A 20,272-nucleotide genomic window follows, 5' to 3' on the forward strand; every position below is an offset into this window, starting at 1 on the left:
GGTTTTTGTTTTGCTTTCGTTTTTTTAACCCGGGACAACTGCAGGTCATTCTCAAACACACCTAGAAACTTAAATGTGTGATTTTTGTTTAGGTTAGGCATGGTGGTCAAGCTAGTGAAGTTGCACTATTTTAGGCAGTAGAAAATATTCATTGTGGATTAGACAAATATGTAGTTAACCCTCCAACACAGATGATGGTGCCTGAGATTAGTCTACCAAATGTTTTTGGAGTGGCTGGTTTCCCACTGTTCATGAACTTATTGATATACACACACACACACACACACACACACATTTTGCAAGGTAACACTGATTTAAAAAAAAAAAAAAAAAAAAAAAAAAAGATTTCCTGATTGTAGGTTCGAGAAAGGGCAAGAATAGAGATATGTACGAGAGCTACAGTGTTTAAGTAACAACTTCCACAAAAATCTCTTCTGTCTGACGTTTTTATGCGAAACTAAAACAAAAACTGACTGCAGCAGCTGCTTTAAACATACAAAAAACCCACAAAACAACCAACCAACCAACCAAACAAAACACAACAAAACCACACAATAAGACCATGACGTCTGTAATCTGATTTACACACCATAATATAAGGCCACCTTAGGCAAGTTCATTTATACTATACTAAGAAGTAATAATTACAGTACGAGATTAGGAGGACATCACTTTATGGTCAGACTGAAAGCCAACCTGCAGCAAACCTTAAAACAAATGAGGCTCAGGTTTAAAGGTCTAATTCTAGTTAACATAGATCTAGGTTAAACATTTCTTCAAGCACCAAATCTTATCTTACTCAGAATATCAAAATCTTCAATCCTGACCCAAATCTTTCTGGTACAGTTAGTACAAAGGCCTGGTACAGGACAAAGTTCTCATTCTCTCTCAACACTTGTGGTTCCATAAAACCTTTAATTAGTTATTAGCCATAAAACCATACCTAAAATGAAGAAACTAACATCTATAGTGACCTTGAGCTTCAGAATGTAACGCTTTGGGTTCTCTGGCCGTTCGTTCGAGACGGTGGAAGCATCTATGACTACACGACTTCACAACAACACAACACATCCCATGCCGCAAAATGTAAAGTTCACTTAGCTTATGTATAAATAAACTGCATTATGCTATGAGCATGTAACATCATCCTCATTTTCGTAGCAACGACTTAAAAGTCTCGTGGGCAAAAAGGTAAATCCACATTTTGAGGTACATAAATCCATGTTTTGCTGATCCAGCAAAAATAATCACAAAGAAAAAAAAAGATTTATTGCAGATGTGCGCACATATTCAGAATATTTCAGAATAAGAGTCTTATTTGGTGCGTGCAGCATTTTCCCCTCTTACTTTGCATAAGAAAAGTAGGCCCAGAGAAACACAAATAAAGGGAACAAAGTTCATCGCCTCTATTCATTTAATGTTGGAGAAGGCAACAATAGCAAACGCGATTCCAACCCTTGTCGCTCCAACAGGGCTCCTTTAAGGAATGAGTAAAGGGATGTCTCCTCCAACAGGGCTCCTTTAAGTAATGAGTAAAGGGATGTCTCCTCCAACAGTGGCTGCTGTCTTTCGCCCTTTGATTTCCCATTCAAAAGGTTGAGTCAGAAGTTCTTGAAAATCTCCAGGTCCTTTGGTGCCACTGCAGTCTCCTTCTTCCATTCATCCTCAGGGTAGGCATCGAAGTTGGAGGTGTCCCCTTCGTGAGACACCTTGGGAACTATGGGTGGCTTTGAGGTGGAGGGGGCAAGGCAAGAAAAAGTAGTGCATTCCATTAAGCGTGTTAAAAGCAACCACGTTATAAAAACCTTAACATTGGTTTTCCATGATTCTGGCACCACAGAAACAGCAGAGTTCTGGAAACATGACGGCACCAGCAAATCTGTGCCAGTATCCTGGCATCCGAGTACCAGGCTGTGAACAGCTTCTACAGACACTCGTTTTGACAATCTGGTACTTTCAAGTTAGGTTGCAAACTGATATACATTGTGTTAAATCTTGGAACTAAACTTGATGACACTTATCACATATAATAAAATAAATGATCAAAGACTGATGGCTGGTCTATTATAACTGGACAAATCCAACATCCATGTCACAAAAAGGAAATTTGAATTTTAAAACAGATGAAAATTGACATTAGATAATAGGAAAGTTATATATACCTTCAGTCTTCTATTCGGTACTGCCTCCCAGTCTACATACTTGAACCACCTGTGCTTTTTCACATCGTCTGCTCCATTCTGCCAAGAAACAACGACACCAAAATCTAGACCAAAACTTAGAGAAGCAGCAAAGGTTTTACGAAAATCTAGAACACATCGAGAACCATAAACCTTCTTGAAATGAGCCTGGGAAATAAGGAAGACAAACAATTTACAAATGGAGGGCACTCAGCATCACTGCAACTCTGCCCAGACGTGGACGGCCATCAAAACTTACACCAAGAAGTTCCAGAAAAATAATAATTCCGGTAATTAAGGCCAACCCATACATCACCTCCAAAGAATATCGGATAAATGTCTAAAAATCAATAGACATGGCATTCATGGGAGAGTAACTAGAAGGAAGCCTCTGCTTTCAAGTAAAAACAAAGTTGCCCGTTTAAACTTTGCCAGCGAGCACTTGGACAAACTAGAGGCTTTCTGGAAGTCCATTCTCTGGACAGATGAGTCCAATATGGATTTGGCAGCAGTCACAGGCGCCATGTTTGGAGAAATGTCAACACCGCAAATAAAGAAAAGAACCTCCTCCCAACACTGAAGTATGGTAGTGGAAAAGTGAAGGTCTGGGCCAGCTGTTCTGCCTCCGGACCTGAATGACTACATATTGTCCAGGGAACCATCAATTCCATCAGGTCCATCAACAAATTCTTGACCAGAATCTCCTGCCATCAGTCAGGGAGTTGAAGCTAGGATGGAAATGGATTATGCAACAAGACAACGACCCAAAGCATTCTAGCAAAGCTACTAAGAAAAGATTTTCATTCTGGATGGGCCCATTCAAAGTCAGGACCTCAATCCCATAGAAATGCTGTGGCAAGTTCTGAAGCGGGCGGTACAAGCCAGATGTCCCTCCAACCTCTCTCAACTGGTGGAGTTCTGTAAGGAGGAGTGGGCAAAAATCCCCAAAAACAGATGTGAGACACTCTTTTGTGGTTACAGATGATGTTTGGTTGAAGTAATGGCTGCAAATGGAGGTGCCACAAACTACTGACTAAAAGAGCTCACACACTTTTACATTTGGCAGATTTTTGGGGAGAGAATTTTCTTTTGAATAAATCATGAAATATATATCTTTTTGCTGTATGTCTCTTTTTTTGGAAGGTCTGCTTTTATATGGCATTATGACTACATAAACATGTGCACTTTGCCACGTTGCTGCTGGCATTAAATTTCTCAGGGTTCCTGGACAGAGAGTAAAACTGGTCGATAAATGTAAAATCCTCCAACCTTTTTTTTACTGTTTGAGCTGAAGCCAGTAAGGAAAAGAGACACAGACAAAGCAAAATCTGCATGTAGTTAAATACCAAGGAGCATCCAAGACTTCTCGGTTGTTTCGAGTAACTTGACGAGAATAAAAGCAGGGATCTTAGTTGGGTGGCCTCAACGTCATGCGACCTTGCAGCTGGTGCATTATGGGAGTAAGCAAGGCCTTCATTTCAGTGGAATTGAGACCGTGAAAGAGGCCTGGCTGCTGTCGCTGTGGAGACAGCAGGCAAACACACAGCTGGGTTCCCGGGTGCTCACTCTCAGCACCCTCGTTTCAGCACAATCGTTCCCATTATACCGTTTACCAACCAGGAGATTACCAGGAGAGGGGGGGGAGAGAAATAAATGAACGGCAAAGCTCTGGCTGAGAACTCCTTCCAGCCCATTCTGACATGCTTCATTGCTGAAGTGCACAGGGTCTGAGGGTGAGCAGCTCGATGGAAAATGATGAAAACCGTGCCCAGCCATATCCATTCAAGAGCTCCGAGGGACAGATGACATCAGCTCAGCAGCATGTGACCCACAATAAAAACACAGCAACCAGCCATGCTGTGGCCACCGCGCCTAATGCTAATGTGCGAAACATCCTGCATTAGAGGTCCATTGGAAACACAGCTGCCATCAGACTCAGGTCACCGGCTGGCACAGTCCAGCTGGGAGCATTTGCATAAAGCCCAATGCCATCGGCTGCCAATTTCCAGGCTGCCGTGTCCCGCCGAGGGGTGGATGCAGCAGCGAGAGCTGCCCAGTTTCAGGCTACTCATCTGGGCATGCGGAGAGGCTCCTCAGACCCTCCGCTCCTCTGTCCACCGACGATCTTTTACCTAAAGTACCAAACCACAAGCCCGTTCTGTTCCATAGCATCTCAATTTGGGAGGAGACGAAGGCGTGGCGATCAGCCTGCACCACCTTTTGACTTTTTTGCCTTGGACATGTTAGGCACCACTTCACAAATTCAGTGGTAGGAAAATTAGTTGTACATGAAATACGTGCATTAAATTATTAACTGTGGTTTGGAAAATTGGTTGTAGGAAACGTACATGAAAAAAAAAAAAAATGGGTGGTTTGGAATCAACCAGTCCAAGACTAAAGCTGCTGCGTTTGGTTCGGAAGCAGGTCAAAGAGGGCCATGATCTCAGAATCTTCTGAGATCATCTCTGTGGTTGACGTGCTATGGACATGGAGCCTGGTTTAGGTGGACTGAGACTATGAAAGAATAACGGCCGCCTACCTTCATGTTACCCAGTCTTCTCTGTCGGTCAATCACCAACAACTTCTTGATGAGATCCCTGAATGGAAAGACCACAATGCACTATAATAAAAACATAAGGTGGGCAAGTTCTTCCACTATTTTACACAGATTATTCTCAAAGGGTAACAAAGTGTCCAGTTCTCAGCAAGCTACAGACTAGCCTAGGTCCACTTAAAACGAGGTGGAGGACTCTCATATTTCCTTTGGTTATTATGTTGTCATGCTAAAGCAAGCTGCACATGGAGGCAGGGGGGGTAGAGATGTGGGGGGTAGGGGTGAATGGGGTGATGGAGGGGTAAGTGTCTTGGCCATGACCCCAGTTTCCTCTCTGCTTTGCAGATGCTAACAAGTCTCCTGTGGTCAGCAAAGCCAGGTGCAGGGACAGCTCATCTTATCTCCCTCTTCGAGTTGGTGTTGACGTATCGCCCTCGACTGCTCGATGACCGACCTCCTTTTCGCAGTCAGAAAGGCGGATAACGTGGCCGTCAAAGGCACGTCCGTAACCATCTTTGGAACTTGAAGTGGCGTCAGATGGGTCTGCTGCGTGCTGATGTGGGAACACGCGAGGCCTGACTCCCACACTGTTCAAATGATGTATTGCAGAAACCATCGCAAACCATGAGGTAATGCTAAAGGAAGTGCCATTTTAGAATGGTTAATGCTGGGAAATTGCCATCCCACATGATAACCCAAAGCCCAGCCCTAAAGTTCTTACAGGGTCCCTGAACAGCGATCTCCTGGCCAATCAGCCCACATGTTGGGGACCACCCCCCCCCATCGTACACCACATGCTTCTGCGGCGCTGCATAAATGGACTAGCCCAAGAAGAGGCGCTGTGTTCTGTCAAAGACAAACCTATAACCTGCCTCGTCGGCTTTGACCTCCTGCTTCGTTTCTGATTTAATGTACACAAAGCTGGCTGATAATGGAAATCTGGTAGCATTTCCTTGGCTTCTACAATAAGTGTTGTGAACGGTCTGATGTACAGTCTGATGGAGTGTTCGGATATGGGCGGTCTGGAGAGGCTGTGCGTCAGTACGCAATGGTTACACGGTGGGAAACAGAAAGAGGGCGTGTATTTGTGCAGGGGCGGGAACGTTCGTGGCGCTGGAGTTCAACATGACTGGGTCACTTGGTGCCTGCTTTCTCAGCAGCGAATGTGTGAACAAAGCAATCAGACGGTCACGTTGTTGTCCGGTTTGAACTTACTTCACATAGATATCCAGATGTCGTGGAAACTCCAGCTTGCCTGCCAGGATCTTCTGATAGATGCCAAACGGATTGTCATCAAAAAATGGTGGGTATCTAGCATAGTAAATGCAAACATCACTATTAATAATCACTATTAATAGGGTAGCCAAAAAATCCTTTAGGCTCGTTAAGATAAATTGCTAGGTCACATAATGAATCGGAAATGCTCAAGGCTCTGAATATAATCATTTATTATTTCTGATACTGAGAAAGACAGCAATTACTCTGTCAAAGGGAAAAAGACCAGGAAAAGATCTCAGAGAAGAATAATGTGGCCCCTCTCAGGCAGGTTTGCCGGCCTCAGAAAAACTGCACTACATGGGGAGATGGAGCAGGCTGTGTGTATCCTGTTGCTCAGATACAAATCGCCTCTTCCAATTCTAAGGAACACCTGGATTTGGCTGGGATGCTACAGCAAACAGAAGAACCAGCGGTTTGAATGCACATCAACGTACGTACTATAATATTCGTCATATTACAATCCAGATTCATACAGTCAGCAGATCAGTATATACAATGCAGTATGTGTACAGTGAAAATCCTGCAGTATTTGCCCGGTTGTATAAAAAAACATGTTCTCCATGTCCTGGCCTGAATTTATAGGTGTCAGAGTTGCAGAGTGAATGAAGGACTTGGGAGAGTGTGACTGTGCAGGAGCTCAGAGGACCGAGCCCTTATGAATGTGTGTTCCAGTGAAGGCTGTGGAAGCCATTACCCTGTTAGCTTGCATTTACATTATCACCCAGTCCAGTACTACACCGCATTGCCCTACTAAAAGCCCTGCTTACAAACCACCCCTCTTTACAAACCGCACCCTCCTATCCCAGTGTACATCACAAATGCCACACTCCTATACCAGTGTACTTGACAATCAAACCCCACACAAATTCTCTCTCAGTCATCAAAGAGGCTGGCATATTTAAAAAAAAAAAAAAAGTTAACTTATGAAATAAGGAGTTGTTTTTGAAAGTAAATAAGGGTTTGGTATGGCTGTCCCACTGGCTGTCAGGAACCTCCACCATGCCGTATTCTATACAGCCTGTTGACCATGAAAACACTTAATGGGCGGGGCTTAATTCTTGCACATTAGTTGGGAAAAAAAAACCCTCAGCTTCCTATTACACACTTCAAATAGCCTTTACGAGCTTCTGAATTAGCTTCCTCAGATTTAATTCTGCACATCACTACAGAAGAAATAGCAAAACTGATCACAGATCAGCATTCTGTAGCATTCAGCCCACTGCAAGGGCCTTTGTATTTGTATGAGGACAACCAGGCCAGGTACAGTAATGGATTTAGCAGTAGTCTGCTGAGGATGCAGAGAAACGGTGGAAGACAGACACACACACACAGAGCGAGAAAGAGAGAGAGATATAGGGACAAAGTAAATGATTACAGCTATGCAGCTGAAAACTCCTTATGCAAGTCCACAGGTGTCATCTAATCTCCAGAGAGCATGAAGAGAGACAGAAAACCAGTGAAAAGGACTATGGGAAAAATCCAAACAGCCCTCACAGCCCACAGTCCTTCAGGCATGGGAGAACCTCACACTTTAGCAACATGTCGTGCTATTACACCTCCATAAGGGTGCAATAAATCAGACGAATCGCTGACTTCAGGCACCGTGACGGCTGACGCAGGCCAATCCTGCAGGTGGAAGCACTTAGCGTGGCTGTAAGACTGTAGTACAGCATCTAAGCTATTAGCACCAAGAAAAGACCAGCTCAAGGACACCGACTGGTCATTTTGACCATCGCACTCCTCTTTGGGTCCCGAGTGTCGGACAGTCAGACAGGACCTAAAACAAACACCGGCTGGGAGTCGCACTCGGGGGTGGGGCTGGAGACCCTGGAGTTGGGTCAGAGGTCAAAGGGCAACACAGTGAAGCCTTGCATTGAAGACTGCCGTTTCCTTCAGGATCAAAGAGGAAGTGATGGCCTTGAGAACCTACGGTTAGGGGGCTTATGTTAGCTCACTTCATGGCTTTGACCTGGAAGACACACACACACACACACACACACGGACCCGGGCGCATGCATATGCACACACGCGCGCACATGCAAACCTCCACATTCGTTTAACTGCACCTTCACAACACGCATTTCTGACGCAGTGGTCCACAGGAGGCACCTGTACATGATCAGCCCGACTGGGGCGCCGTGGGGGACCAGTGATGTGACCCGAGAGATCGACTGGACGCACAAGCATGAAGGAGGCATAACACATCTGTGTGTAACCAGGAGAGTGTGTGTGTGTGTGTGTGTCTCTAAAAGAGGAGTAAAAAAGTCGATGATCCAAGAGTGGCTCTCCCCCTCTTCTCCCTCCCCTCTCCCCCTCTTCTCTTCCCCTCCCCTCTCCCCCTCTTCTCCCTCCCCTCTCCCCCTCTTCTCTTCCCCTCCCCTCTCCCCCTCTTCTCCCTCCCCTCTCCCCCTCTTCTCCCTCCTCTCTCCCCCTCTTCTCTTCCCCTCCCTCCCGTCCCCCTGTCTCCCTCCCCTGTCCCCCTGTCTCCCTCCCCCGTCCCCCCTCCCTTTGGGGGACTGCTTCTAAAGGAGTGGCGTGTAGAGGAGGGGGTTCAGTTTTTCCACGCTGCAGCACTCTGTGAGAAACCGTGTGGTGAACTCTGAGCACAAAGAGGGCAGGTGAAGGCAGCGACACACACACAGGTCCACACGGGAGGAGCCCAGCCTGCTGCCGTGCACACACACACACACACACACACACACACACACACACACACACACCCCGAACACATGACGCTAACTTCAGACCGGACTACTCACAAAGTCCCTCGCTCAGCAGCGACTGCAGGAGAAACGTCAGGTCTCTCAGCCGTCTGCTCTGAACTTCACGACACTGACAGTGCGTTTAAACAGCACGGAGGGGGGGTTTGTCTAAAGCCACGGGACAGATTAGATCCAGAATGATTTGCTGAACAGGCTTTCAGGAAAGAACACAGGTGACTAGTGTGAGCCATTCATATTTGGATGATGCACCATATTTCCTGAACAAGCGAATGCAAAGCCAGGAACGGTGTAGTTCCTTTGAATTATGGGATGGCGCTCGGGTCATTCGTCATGGTGACGGTGTAAGAGGCTTGTCCTGAGGCTACAGCAGCAGCGCAGGGTTGAGCAGTTGAACAGTCGGGCGTTAAAGCACCGCATGGGGAACGCAGGGTCCAGTGTGGGCTTTGGGAGGGGAGAGCGCCCCCTGTGGGCAGTTGAATCTGGTGCACCAACACCAGAAGTTATACTAGCAACATTTTATTTTTTCAGGCCTAAAAATAACCTCGTACAGAGGACTTTGGGGGGGAAATGTTTGTATTGCTTTCCATAAGCCCCAAAGAGCATACTCATCTCAAATGAATTGCAGTTCGACCTAATCCATGCGAGTGCTGCCGTCTAGTGCCCTCTAGTGTTTCAGCCCACTCAGTACAACTCTGGCCTGCCTTTACTGCTGATGTGAAGGTTACATGAAAAAGCAGGTGGACAAGAAAGGATTTAAAGTGTGTTTAAAAATAAATAAATAAAACGCCACAATTTGATTGATTTTCTGTGTGTGCGCGGACACCCGGCGTTTGATGTCTTACCCGGCGAGCATCTCGAAGACGAGGACGCCCAAAGCCCACCAGTCCACTGCCTGGCCGTGACCTTTGCTCTGGATGACCTCTGGGGCCAGGTACTCAGGAGTGCCACAGAGAGTCCACGTCCTGGAGAGGGAGAGAGGATGAGTGTGTGAGAGAAAGTGAGACAGCCAGCACTTACGGAGTGAGTGTAAGAGTGCGTGTGTGGGAATAAGAGATTAACGCAAGGTTGATTCCAACACCTTCGGTGTGACAGACGACATCTTGGTAAATTGGTAGATGTAACCATAGAAGACAGTGAAGTAAAACTATAATGTCTCTCTACGCATTTAGGTAGTTTCATATGCATACCTGCCAGGGGAAACATGCCTCTCAATCACACCCACACAGAGGGAACATCACTCCTCTGAGCTGAAGTGCACACGTCCTTTATCTACTGCTATCAGAATCTCCTGAGCATCACCACCACCTTTCTGCAGCCACGAGTCCTCCCCTAAAAGCCCCGTCACAATCTCCCCTCAGTGTGGCCGACAGTGGAGGAGACGTCACCTCCCAAGAGTAAGAACATGTCGATAATTTAATGCCCTGCGTTATCTTTAATATCAGGGAGATAGCACGACTAACGCCGTGTTAAGGACCGGCACGCAGTACAGTGGGCAACACAGCCCGGGAACTGGGTGGTATTTACAAGGCGGTTCTCCTCAGGAGCTCTAGGGTTCTGCGGACGGGGTGAGGCGGCTTCACACTACAGATGGAGTCCAACGTCTCCGGCCCCACGCGTCCACCTTAACACGGCAAAATGCCATCTGGAAAACCAGTGCGCATGCCTACTGGCCTACGGGAGACTGAGTGTCCGGCCTCGTAGTGAAACTGGTTTTACTGGCCCACGGGAGACTGAGTGTTCGGCCTAGTAGTGTTTAAGCCGGGTGGACGTGATCTGAGCCTCCGTCTAAACACTCCCCTTAGCCCAAACCAGTACGGACCAGAGCTGAGGGGTTACAGCTAACGGGGCTGCTGTGCGGGACTGGGGCAGGGGTTTGCGGGACGCCCCCGGTGTCCTGCTGGCTCTGTCTGGTTCTCTTGGCCGGCCCGTGGCCACAGACGTCAAGGTGCAGGGAACCAGCGTGCAGACTCTACTCAGCAGAGATCCTGATTAGTTGCCTTGGAGACAGTAATTCAGCAATGTGAAGGGATGGTTGCCGGGAACGGTTTGGCGCCGCTCCCTTGGACACACACACACACACACACACACACACACACACACACACACACACACACACACACACACACACACACACACACATCTTTGGACCAAGGAAAAGGAGAACTTGAACTGTTGAAGAGGGTAAACATGGAAGATGCACGAGCTCTCTGCAGCATCTTTACCCAGAAGGCCTTGCTGTGCAGGTCTGATGTGCCACACCTGTGTCTGTGAACCAGCTCACAAGGACGAGCGAGAGCGCTTTTTTTCCCCAAGTGTCCTCGACAGCTGGAGAGATGACGACGACCCCCCCACCACACCGTCACCCATGGAGACCGAGAAACTGGCTTTCATTTCCACAACAGGCTCCGCCTCCACGAGTCTCACCCCCATGCGTGAGAAGCAGCAGGGAACTCGGCAGAGAGAGAAAAGGCGGACGTCGCCTTTACCACTGACCTGGGACCAGTGGGACGTGCGTGAACCCGACCCATCGCCCTTAGAGGAGACATAGCCAAACCGTCCACAGAACAGCACAAGGCAGCGAGCTGCAATGACGTGCGAGTGCCATCAGATGGCAGTGTGGCCACACTACAGCGCCCTGGCGATCTCCCAACCCCCCCTCCCGTCAGCCCACACTGTGCAGCTGTGAACTTACAGGGGCCGTCGTCTTCTCCGCCGGGCACAGTGGCACCTTTTTAAAACATTTTTTTATTGCTTTCCATTCATATAAGCGGGAGTTGTACATCAGAGAGCCACACTCAATAACGACCCCTCCTACACCCCACCCATAATCGCTCTACATTACATTTACATGTCACCGGGGCCAATTCTGCAGTACTGTGCACTGTGCGCGCGCGCACACACACACACACACACACACACACACACACACGTGATATTAACAGGCCGTTCCTTTTGGGATTTTCAATTTCGCCAAGGTTACTCCGGAATTGGTGCGAGCGCCTCTTGTTGACAGTAAAATAACTTGGAGCTGATGGATGCAGCGAGGGCGGAGTCTGCGTGGGCGGAGTCAGCTGCTTATTCAACTGGACGGCCTCGTACCACATAGCCCCTCCCCCTCCAAAACACACACCATCTTACACACATGTCTGTATGCTCAATTGCAGGGAAAGCCAATTTGTCTTCTGCTAATAAGGACGTCTACTGATGGAAGCAGGAGGCTGTGTGGGACCTATGGGCAGTGGGGGACCTATGGGCAGTGGGGGACCTATGGGCAGTGGGGGACCTATGGGCTTTCGCCACTATGGTTCTCAGCACTTTGTGCCAATTTATTATCATTGTGTAATTTTCCTCAGCAGGACGATGGAGCTGGAGACCCTCTAATGGGTGGAATAACAATACAGAAAAACATTCCTTAAAGGAAAAAAAAAAAAAAACAACCAAGCTATGCCCAAATGGTTCATGTACTCTAAGAAAATATACCACGCAAACACAAACACACACACAAACATCAGTAGGACATCCTGGTGACCAACCATCCTGCCGTGTTAAGCTCCAGTGTTAACATATCTGTTCTAGCTAATTAAGGTCTTAAGGAGTCTTCAGAGCCAAGCGAGGTAGATGGACCCAGAGGAGAGCCAGCGTTAGGCCACAGGAGCTGAACCGTGTGGTGCAGTACTCCCCCCACCCAGGAGAGGGCGCTCACCGGTCCGACAGCTTCTTGGCGAAGCCGAAGTCGGTGAGGCGGATGTGCCCCTCCCCGTCCAGCAGGATGTTCTCCGGCTTCAGGTCCCTGTAGACGATCTCCTTGGAGTGCAGGTACTCGATGGCGCACACGATCTCCGCCGAGTAGAAGAGGCCCGTGGTGTTGCTGAACCGGCCGCGGGAGCGCAGGTAGCTGAACAGCTCGCCGCCCGGTACGTAGTCCATCAGCATGTAGAGCAGGCACTCGTCGTGGTGCGTCCAGAACCTGGCCCGGCGGGCGAGAAAACCCACTGGGTTATTCTGGATTTCATGGGCGCATCAATAGACTTTAATCCAATTTAGGGTCCTTATTTAATGATTTCAGTCCAATTTACTTACATTTGCAAATATCAAATTTGTACCTTTCTGTCAGTTAAAACTGGCTACGCACATGTGCGCACACACACACACACACACACACACACACACACACGGCGGTGAAGTCAATAACTCTGAAGACAGCAGCTGAGGCTCATCTGAGTCATTCTGCCTGCCCGTATTAGCGCGCTGAGACATGGATCGATAGGTGAATTTGAGTAATCTGCACATCCTGGACTTTATTGATAAATGTGAATAAGTGGGACTGTATTAATGGAGAGAGATCTTTGTCCTGCAGCTTTCGCAAGCAGCAAGTCTAAAAATGTCTCAAGTCTTAATCTTGAAGGCTCTCTTCACAATAGAACATAAAATGTATAAAATAATTTCTATCCTAAATGTTCAAGGGATTTTGGTCATCAATGCAATTTCGATGGGTGAAAATGTAAAAACTACAAACAAAAACAAAATATGTCATTAGCATAACTGACTTTCAAGGTGATTTCAAGGAGTGGATTGGTTAACTGGCTCCAAGCCTCATAATTAAAGTGTCAACCAGAGCTGGATCAATTAACAACACTGAATCAAATCTGTTTGGCCAGCAGGCAATCTTTTCTGCACCAACTGGCCAATTTATTTAATAACAATGTGGGAGCTAGTCCATAACTCACATATACCACATGGCACGTCATTACCTGCAGAAAATCAATGGGCTATGATGATGAAATGTTTTAATACAGTTAGATTACAGCCAAAAACACCCTTCAGATCTTGGGCAAATTTAATTTCCGATGCAGGCGATTTCCTGCAGTTTCTGCCGTCTGTTTGAAATCTTAATGAGGATATGTTTGTGCTGCGGTTGCCAGTCGAGGGAAGATCCCACTCACAGTCTGATGAGGAAGGGGTGGTTCACCTCCGTCAGCACCTCCTTCTCATTGTGGACGTGCTGCTCCTGCTTTAATCGGATTACATCGGGGATCTTCATGGCTTTCAGGGCGAAGAAGCCCCTCGTTTTCTTGTCCTTGACCAGGAAAACCCGGCCAAATGTGCCCGTACCTGTCAAAGGTGGCAGGGGGAGATTAGAGCTGCAATTACAGGGGTGGTCTTAAGACTCCCCTATCCCATTAACAGTCTGAAAAGGTGACCTATCAAACACCGGGTCTTTGAATCCCCAATAACATTCTTACCAGGGACATCATTTGACAGCACACATTATCTTATATACAGTGTAAAACCTCAGTGTCAGAGGTCGAAAAAACCATGCCCAAAATCAAAAATAAATCCATGCGACATGCTGAACCATTAGCCAACAGCCACAAACCCCACACAAGTCAACACTTCAGGCATTAGTAACGGCCTGAAACCACAGAGAGCCGATGAATAACAGAGCCAGTAATGAGAGCACTCAACGGGCTTCTGATGAATCCAAAATGGCTTCCTATTTGTCATACAGTGCCCTACACAGGATGTAAAAGCCACTGCAAAGTGCACTACATGTCAAATAGGGAGCCATTAAGGAGCCATGGGTCCATCTTTGATTTCAATTATCTGCCAGATGTGAGTACAACATAAGTGTAGTGCTTAGGCTGGAGAATAAAAAAGAGAGTGGCTTGATATTGTTTGTCTTTTTGCTATTTTTCACATTCCTCACTTGACAAGACATAGGATCGCTTGTAGAACTACCCCCCCCCCCCCCCCCCCCCACCCCTGGTTGTTTAGTGCGAGCACGGCTACAGGTTCCGTTACGATATCACACGCAAACTGTGAGCGCAGGCCGTCAGTGCTGCTTAGCATGACATCAAACAGCGCCAACATCGTTAACAAGAAGCCCCATTAGCTTTAATTTCAATCACTTTTCAACGCCGCCTTTGCCATAGGTATAGTTTTACTTTTATGTTCGGTGTGGAGAACATCACTCGCTCTCCTGTTCAAACACGTGCCCACGCCAGGGAGTGGTCCCACTAGAGAGGCGAGCGCCACTCTGATCAGCACACCGAGACTGGAACCGAGCCTCCCGAGGGTGTCGTGGAGGAAACGCAGAGCCTCGCCGAGAGCTCCACCCGCACCATCAGCGGCGATGCCCTGGACTGGCGTGTAGGGACGCCGTCCTGTAACTACGACCAAAATATACACCAACCAGAGGACTTCCTGGGGCTTTGCTCACACACAGTGTGCTTATCTCACACCATATTAGTTAGCCTTTATCACACAATCCTTATGTATCAGTAAGCAAACAACAGTAACAAATGGACACTTATCAAATTCATCTGAGTACAGTTGAACTTGGCAATGGCGTGAAGTGAATAATGTATGAGCTACACAATCAGTGGCTCCACTGAAGTGAGCTGCAATATTGTTATTGCAACATATCATCTCTTCTGAGAGCTGAAGGTTTGTTTCCCCCCCTCAGGAAATACAGTTGACAACAAAGTGTGATGTAACCCAAATATTATTTTAAAGCTATGTTCGTACTGTCTGCCATAAAGGAACACGATGACCCTTGTGAAAAAACTGAAATGGATTGCTAGTGTTTTCAAAACTTCGCCTAACAATGTGTATCTACAGCTACATACGACAAGTGCCACTAGCAACAAAGCAACTCTTGTGTGTCAGTCAAGAGGAATTACTGGAGAGTGATTAAGCATGACCTCATCACTGGCTGGAGCGACACGCCAGCTGACACTTCCTGGGGCGGAGGTACGCTCCGATGAGCTAGGTGCTTGATCAGAACAGACGCAGTCATAGTCGGGCGTGTCGTCGTCTGCGGCCACGTGGAACCGATGGCAGCGACGTCGGGTGTGGCAACACGGACCACGAGGAACTCGGGAAGCGTGCACAAGCAGGACAAAAGAGGACTCAGAGAGACACGCTTCAACTTGCCTGCTCGATGACACAAACAAACGGTCGGCTGGGAAAGTCTGTAAGGTTTTCCCCTCCTGGCTGCCGGATTCACACAATGGTGATGGAGAACTCTGTGATGAACATCTAAAGTTTGGAAATTCGTGGTGTTCGTCAGCTTGTCATTTTGTTTTGGCAGCCTCAGACTGATTCGCTATCCAGTTTCGCCCTCAGACAGAATCTCTAATTGAATTCTGAACTAAACTTGTCGTGACACACCCAAGACGCACTGAAACACATTTGAAATAATGCACAATATTTTGCAATGCGTGACGATGGAAAAGGCGGCCGGCCACGATGCTGATGAACAGGTGATCCCATTTGCAGATGGGAAAGCAAGCGACAAGGGGCAAAAACAATGACAGCCTCTGCATGGCGCACACGTACTGAATGGATGGCATCTGTACTTTAGCATTCTGAAAGCGAACATTCCTCAGATGTAACTGGAAGGAGAAACGCCTTAACCATGCAAAGGCCATGTGCAACTAAAATCATCAACAACGTGACCTTAGGAGATTATGTGCAGGGGTGAGCTCCTGATATCATTTCAGGCATGTGACATGACTTCGGGGTCTATTTTGTTGTTGTCATTTCGTTTATTTGTATATATATATTTTTTTTACAGATCCACGGTCAGCTTGGCCTTCATACAACAAACAGTAATGCAAAAAGAAACAAAACAGGTTTTACATAAGTCACCACAACACCTTTCTCCAAAAGGCCATGCCCTTAACGAACTCACGCCAGAGCTAAAGCAAACCCTGAGAACATAAAGAGGTCTCGAAACAGCATAAATGCAGATAATTTCGCTAAATCGCACACTCATACTCTGGCTTTGCCTGCACTTGTAGAATGGCGCTTTTCTGGTAATTGATTGGGGTGGGTGGATATCCAGGCCACGTGAGAAACATTCATCACGTGGGATTTATACTGGAGGATATTTGGCCGACTGCTTTCCTAGTTAGGCCCAGTACAGACCCAAAATACACCCCGTTGATGCCACAGTGACTACAGAAACACTCAATCATTTCTTCTATTAAACTCCTGCGAAAGCTGCTTAACCGTCATTTAAGATAATTTAGAATCAGTCTCCATGAAACGAGAGGATCATCCATGAGGGACGGTAAAATTTTGACCTGATCCATCGCTAAACGCAAGAGTGGCTCTTGAGCGCCTCATGACTTCCAGAGAAGGTCATCACATCTGTCCTTAAACTCTAGACCAGAGCGTGGACGTTCACCACTGCCCGGTTTCAGTACCATAACTCGGTGTCAAGCCAAAACTCGAGGGAGTCATAGATATCGCTGATTCACGACAATGAGCCATTTCCTAATCATTTTAATGTCAACTCTGTAATAAGAGCATTCAGACGAGAGCTTTAAGTGATTCGTCACAGGCTGTAAATCCTAGCATCCGACCAAACGCTCAGCAAATTGGATTTTTTATGCTGGTCCTAATGCTATATGCTTTCCATCCGGCCACGGTTCAACTGGAGGTCTTTTTCCTGAGTGGTGAGAGTTGCATTTTTTTATGCATTCTTTTTTTTTTTTTAAAGAAAAAGGAAAAGAAAGAACGAAAGAAAGAAAAGGAAAGGAAATAAGCTTTATGCCCTACAGAGATCCATTATTTTATAGATGGACAGGAGATTATCTTTGTTAAAAGAAATGTGTGTAAGCAGTTTGGTATAAGCTGGCGGACGCGTCCATTATGTAGGGATCAGCAGCATGTGCTGAATTCTGGGAATGAAAACAGCTACAGTAATCAAGAGTCAAGACTTGAAATGTCCACTGCAATATAATGATCTAAAAGACAAAAAACCACAAAATGCCACTGTGGAAGTAATACTAATTGCATGAAATAACTAAATGAACTTTCTTCTTGAATTTGAATATGCATTGTGTTTATTTAGTTCTTGTTAACTTTACATGTTGTCAAATTACGTCGGGGCCAAGTGATTTTTTTTTTATCACCTTGTCTGATTTTTTGTTTAGGGACAAAAGTAAATGTACTGGTTGAAAGGACTAAAACCAAACGGTTCATTACCTATTCTGAGTCTATTCAATCAACTGTACTCACTCAACATGAAGTGATGAATGCATGAATGTGAAATGAATGTTTACAGACAAGTGATAGACTTTGTTTATGACCATAGAATATAATTCGCCATTTAAACTCTGCACCAAACATCAGCCAATGTCTTTTAGGAAACTACCAGTTAATGTCCTTTATAAAAATCCCTAATGGAAGAGGAACAGACATGTGAGATATAATCAATACCAAATGAAGCCCGATATTACAGACCAGCAAGGTCACAATATAGTGTCATCCCGATATTACCGACCATCAAGGTCACAATATAGTGTCATCCCGATATTACCGACCAGCAAGGTCACAATATAGTGTCATCCCGATATTACCGACCAGCAAGGTCACAATATAGTGTCATCCCGATATTACCGACCAGCAAGGTCACAATATAGTGTCATCCCGATATTACCGACCAGCAAGGTCACAATATAGTGTCATCCCGATATTACCAACCAGCAAGGTCACAATATAGTGTCATCCCGATATTACCGACCAGCAAGGTCACAATATAGTGTCATCCCGATATTACCGACCAGCAAGGTCACAATATAGTGTCATCCCGATATTACCGACCAGCAAGGTCACAATATAGTGTCATCCCGATATTACCGACCAGCAAGGTCACAATATAGTGTCATCCCGATATTACCGACCAGCAAGGTCACAATATAGTGTCATCCCGATATTACCGACCAGCAAGGTCACAATATAGTGTCATCCCGATATTACCGACCAGCAAGGTCACAATATAGTGTCATCCCGATATTACCGACCAGCAAGGTCACAATATAGTGTCATCCCGATATTACCGACCAGCAAGGTCACAATATAGTGTCATCCCGATATTACCGACCAGCAAGGTCACAATATAGTGTCATCCCGATATTACCGACCAGCAAGGTCACAATATAGTGTCATCCCGACTATGTTGTCAGCCAACAACAGCCAATGTGAAAATGAATCCAACATGACAGTACTCGTAGCTGAATACAAGAAAAGGTAGCGCTGGTTTGTGTGTGTACGTGTGTGTGTGTGTGTGTGTGTGTGTCCTAAGATGACCTGGCTCTTACTCAGCCCTAACGTGTTCCCCTTCTAGTACTGAAGGCTCCTCGGGGAAGGAGGCGTCTTTTCATTCAGACAGCAGAGGCCAGAGAAGCAGACGACAGTGCCCGCTTCCGCCCCCTCACGTGCACGCTCACCGGACGATGCCCCCTCACGTGCACGCTCACCGGACGATGCCCCCTCACGTGCACGCTCACCGGACGATGCCCCCTCACGTGCACGCTCACCGGACGATGCCCCCTCACGTGCACGCTCACCGGACGATGCGTCTAGATATGTGAGCTATTGTGTCAGTCAGCAGGCCTGGTCACAGTAGTTTTAGTCAGCACGTTATAGTGTATCATGGAATACCGCCAGGCCTCCGCAGAAGCACCACAGATTTAATTTAGGATTGAAACTATTAATCTGTCCCCACAGTTGCTTTCCAAAGACATGCTGGTTGTGTCTGTGATAAGGACGTCAGGAATCTTACAGTCAACACAAGCACGTGATTTATAATTAGTAATAAGGGAGGTTTGAGAAACTTAGTCGGTCAGATGAAAAACGCTACCATTTCAGGACTAACCTCTCAGTTTTTTGGTCCCTGCCAAACATGCCTTGTGTTACTGTGCCCCCCCCAACACACACACACACACACACACACACACACACACACACACCCCCAAAGAGACTCCTAATATAGCCTTTTCTAACACCACTGACAGTGAAGGTGTCTGATATAACTAATTAAAAGGTGTTTGAGCTGTTACAGGAAGGAAATCTCTAAAGGGCACATTACACAAACCATTACAGAGACTACACACAAGACTCCGAAGTTTAGAACACGGGGGTCTAACTGCCCCCCAAATTAAAATGGTTTGTGTGAACTACACATTAGAAAACGCGTCCATATATTAAGAATGTATTTTTAGTAAAAGAGGAAAGCAATTTTTAAAAAAGAAAGCTGAAAAATTATAGCCCAGCGTTGGAGGCTGGCTAGCGGAAGGCGAGCACAGGTGCGCCCCAATACGGGCGTACTGGGCCCCCGGGTCACTGCAGCCACATCCAGCCGAGAAAGGTCAGGTTACAGAACCGTGTGAAACGTCCCGTCTACCCCTTTCGGTAAAATAACCGAACCGTGACCCACACCACACGCTTGTACTGCAAAACAAGGCTGCGGTGGGGGATAAAGTTTAATTATTCAACTCAAGCGGTTATGAAAACCAACTCACCGACGGTGGCGACCGTCTCGAAATCATCCAGGGAGTAAATCCTACTGTTTACCGACGCGGCCGCGGCGGACACCGCGGGGCTGCCAACGCCCGTCCCGGTACTCTCCCGGTAAGGACCGCACTCATTGTTCGTCCCAGCCTTGGCTTTCGTTGTTGTCATCTTCCGCCGGTTCGTCTACGGCGCGCCCGGCGGCTCGGTTCTGGATAATATATCCTCCACGA

The 20,272-nt window shown here is 46.8% G+C and overlaps 1 protein-coding gene across 1 annotated transcript in view; it reads right to left on the reverse strand.

Moving 5' to 3' along the window:
* Window positions 1-324: 324 nt before the first annotated feature.
* The window catches only part of prkx (protein kinase X-linked), a 20,411-nt gene continuing 463 nt past the window's right edge, over window positions 325-20,272 (reverse strand). The window contains exons 1-8 of the mRNA XM_076982890.1: window positions 20,051-20,272; window positions 13,679-13,847; window positions 12,439-12,702; window positions 9,578-9,697; window positions 5,950-6,045; window positions 4,720-4,777; window positions 2,163-2,240; window positions 325-1,727 (exon numbers count right to left, since the gene is read on the reverse strand). The exon at window positions 20,051-20,272 is cut by the window's right edge and continues 463 nt beyond it. Coding sequence (XP_076839005.1) covers window positions 1,602-1,727; window positions 2,163-2,240; window positions 4,720-4,777; window positions 5,950-6,045; window positions 9,578-9,697; window positions 12,439-12,702; window positions 13,679-13,847; window positions 20,051-20,210 — 1,071 coding nt within the window. The 5' untranslated portion in view covers window positions 20,211-20,272 and the 3' untranslated portion in view covers window positions 325-1,601. The remainder of the gene's footprint in view (window positions 1,728-2,162; window positions 2,241-4,719; window positions 4,778-5,949; window positions 6,046-9,577; window positions 9,698-12,438; window positions 12,703-13,678; window positions 13,848-20,050) is intronic.

Source organism: Brachyhypopomus gauderio, chromosome 20 (genome assembly GCF_052324685.1).
Source record: "Brachyhypopomus gauderio isolate BG-103 chromosome 20, BGAUD_0.2, whole genome shotgun sequence".
NCBI classification, from domain to species: Eukaryota; Metazoa; Chordata; class Actinopteri; order Gymnotiformes; family Hypopomidae; genus Brachyhypopomus; species Brachyhypopomus gauderio.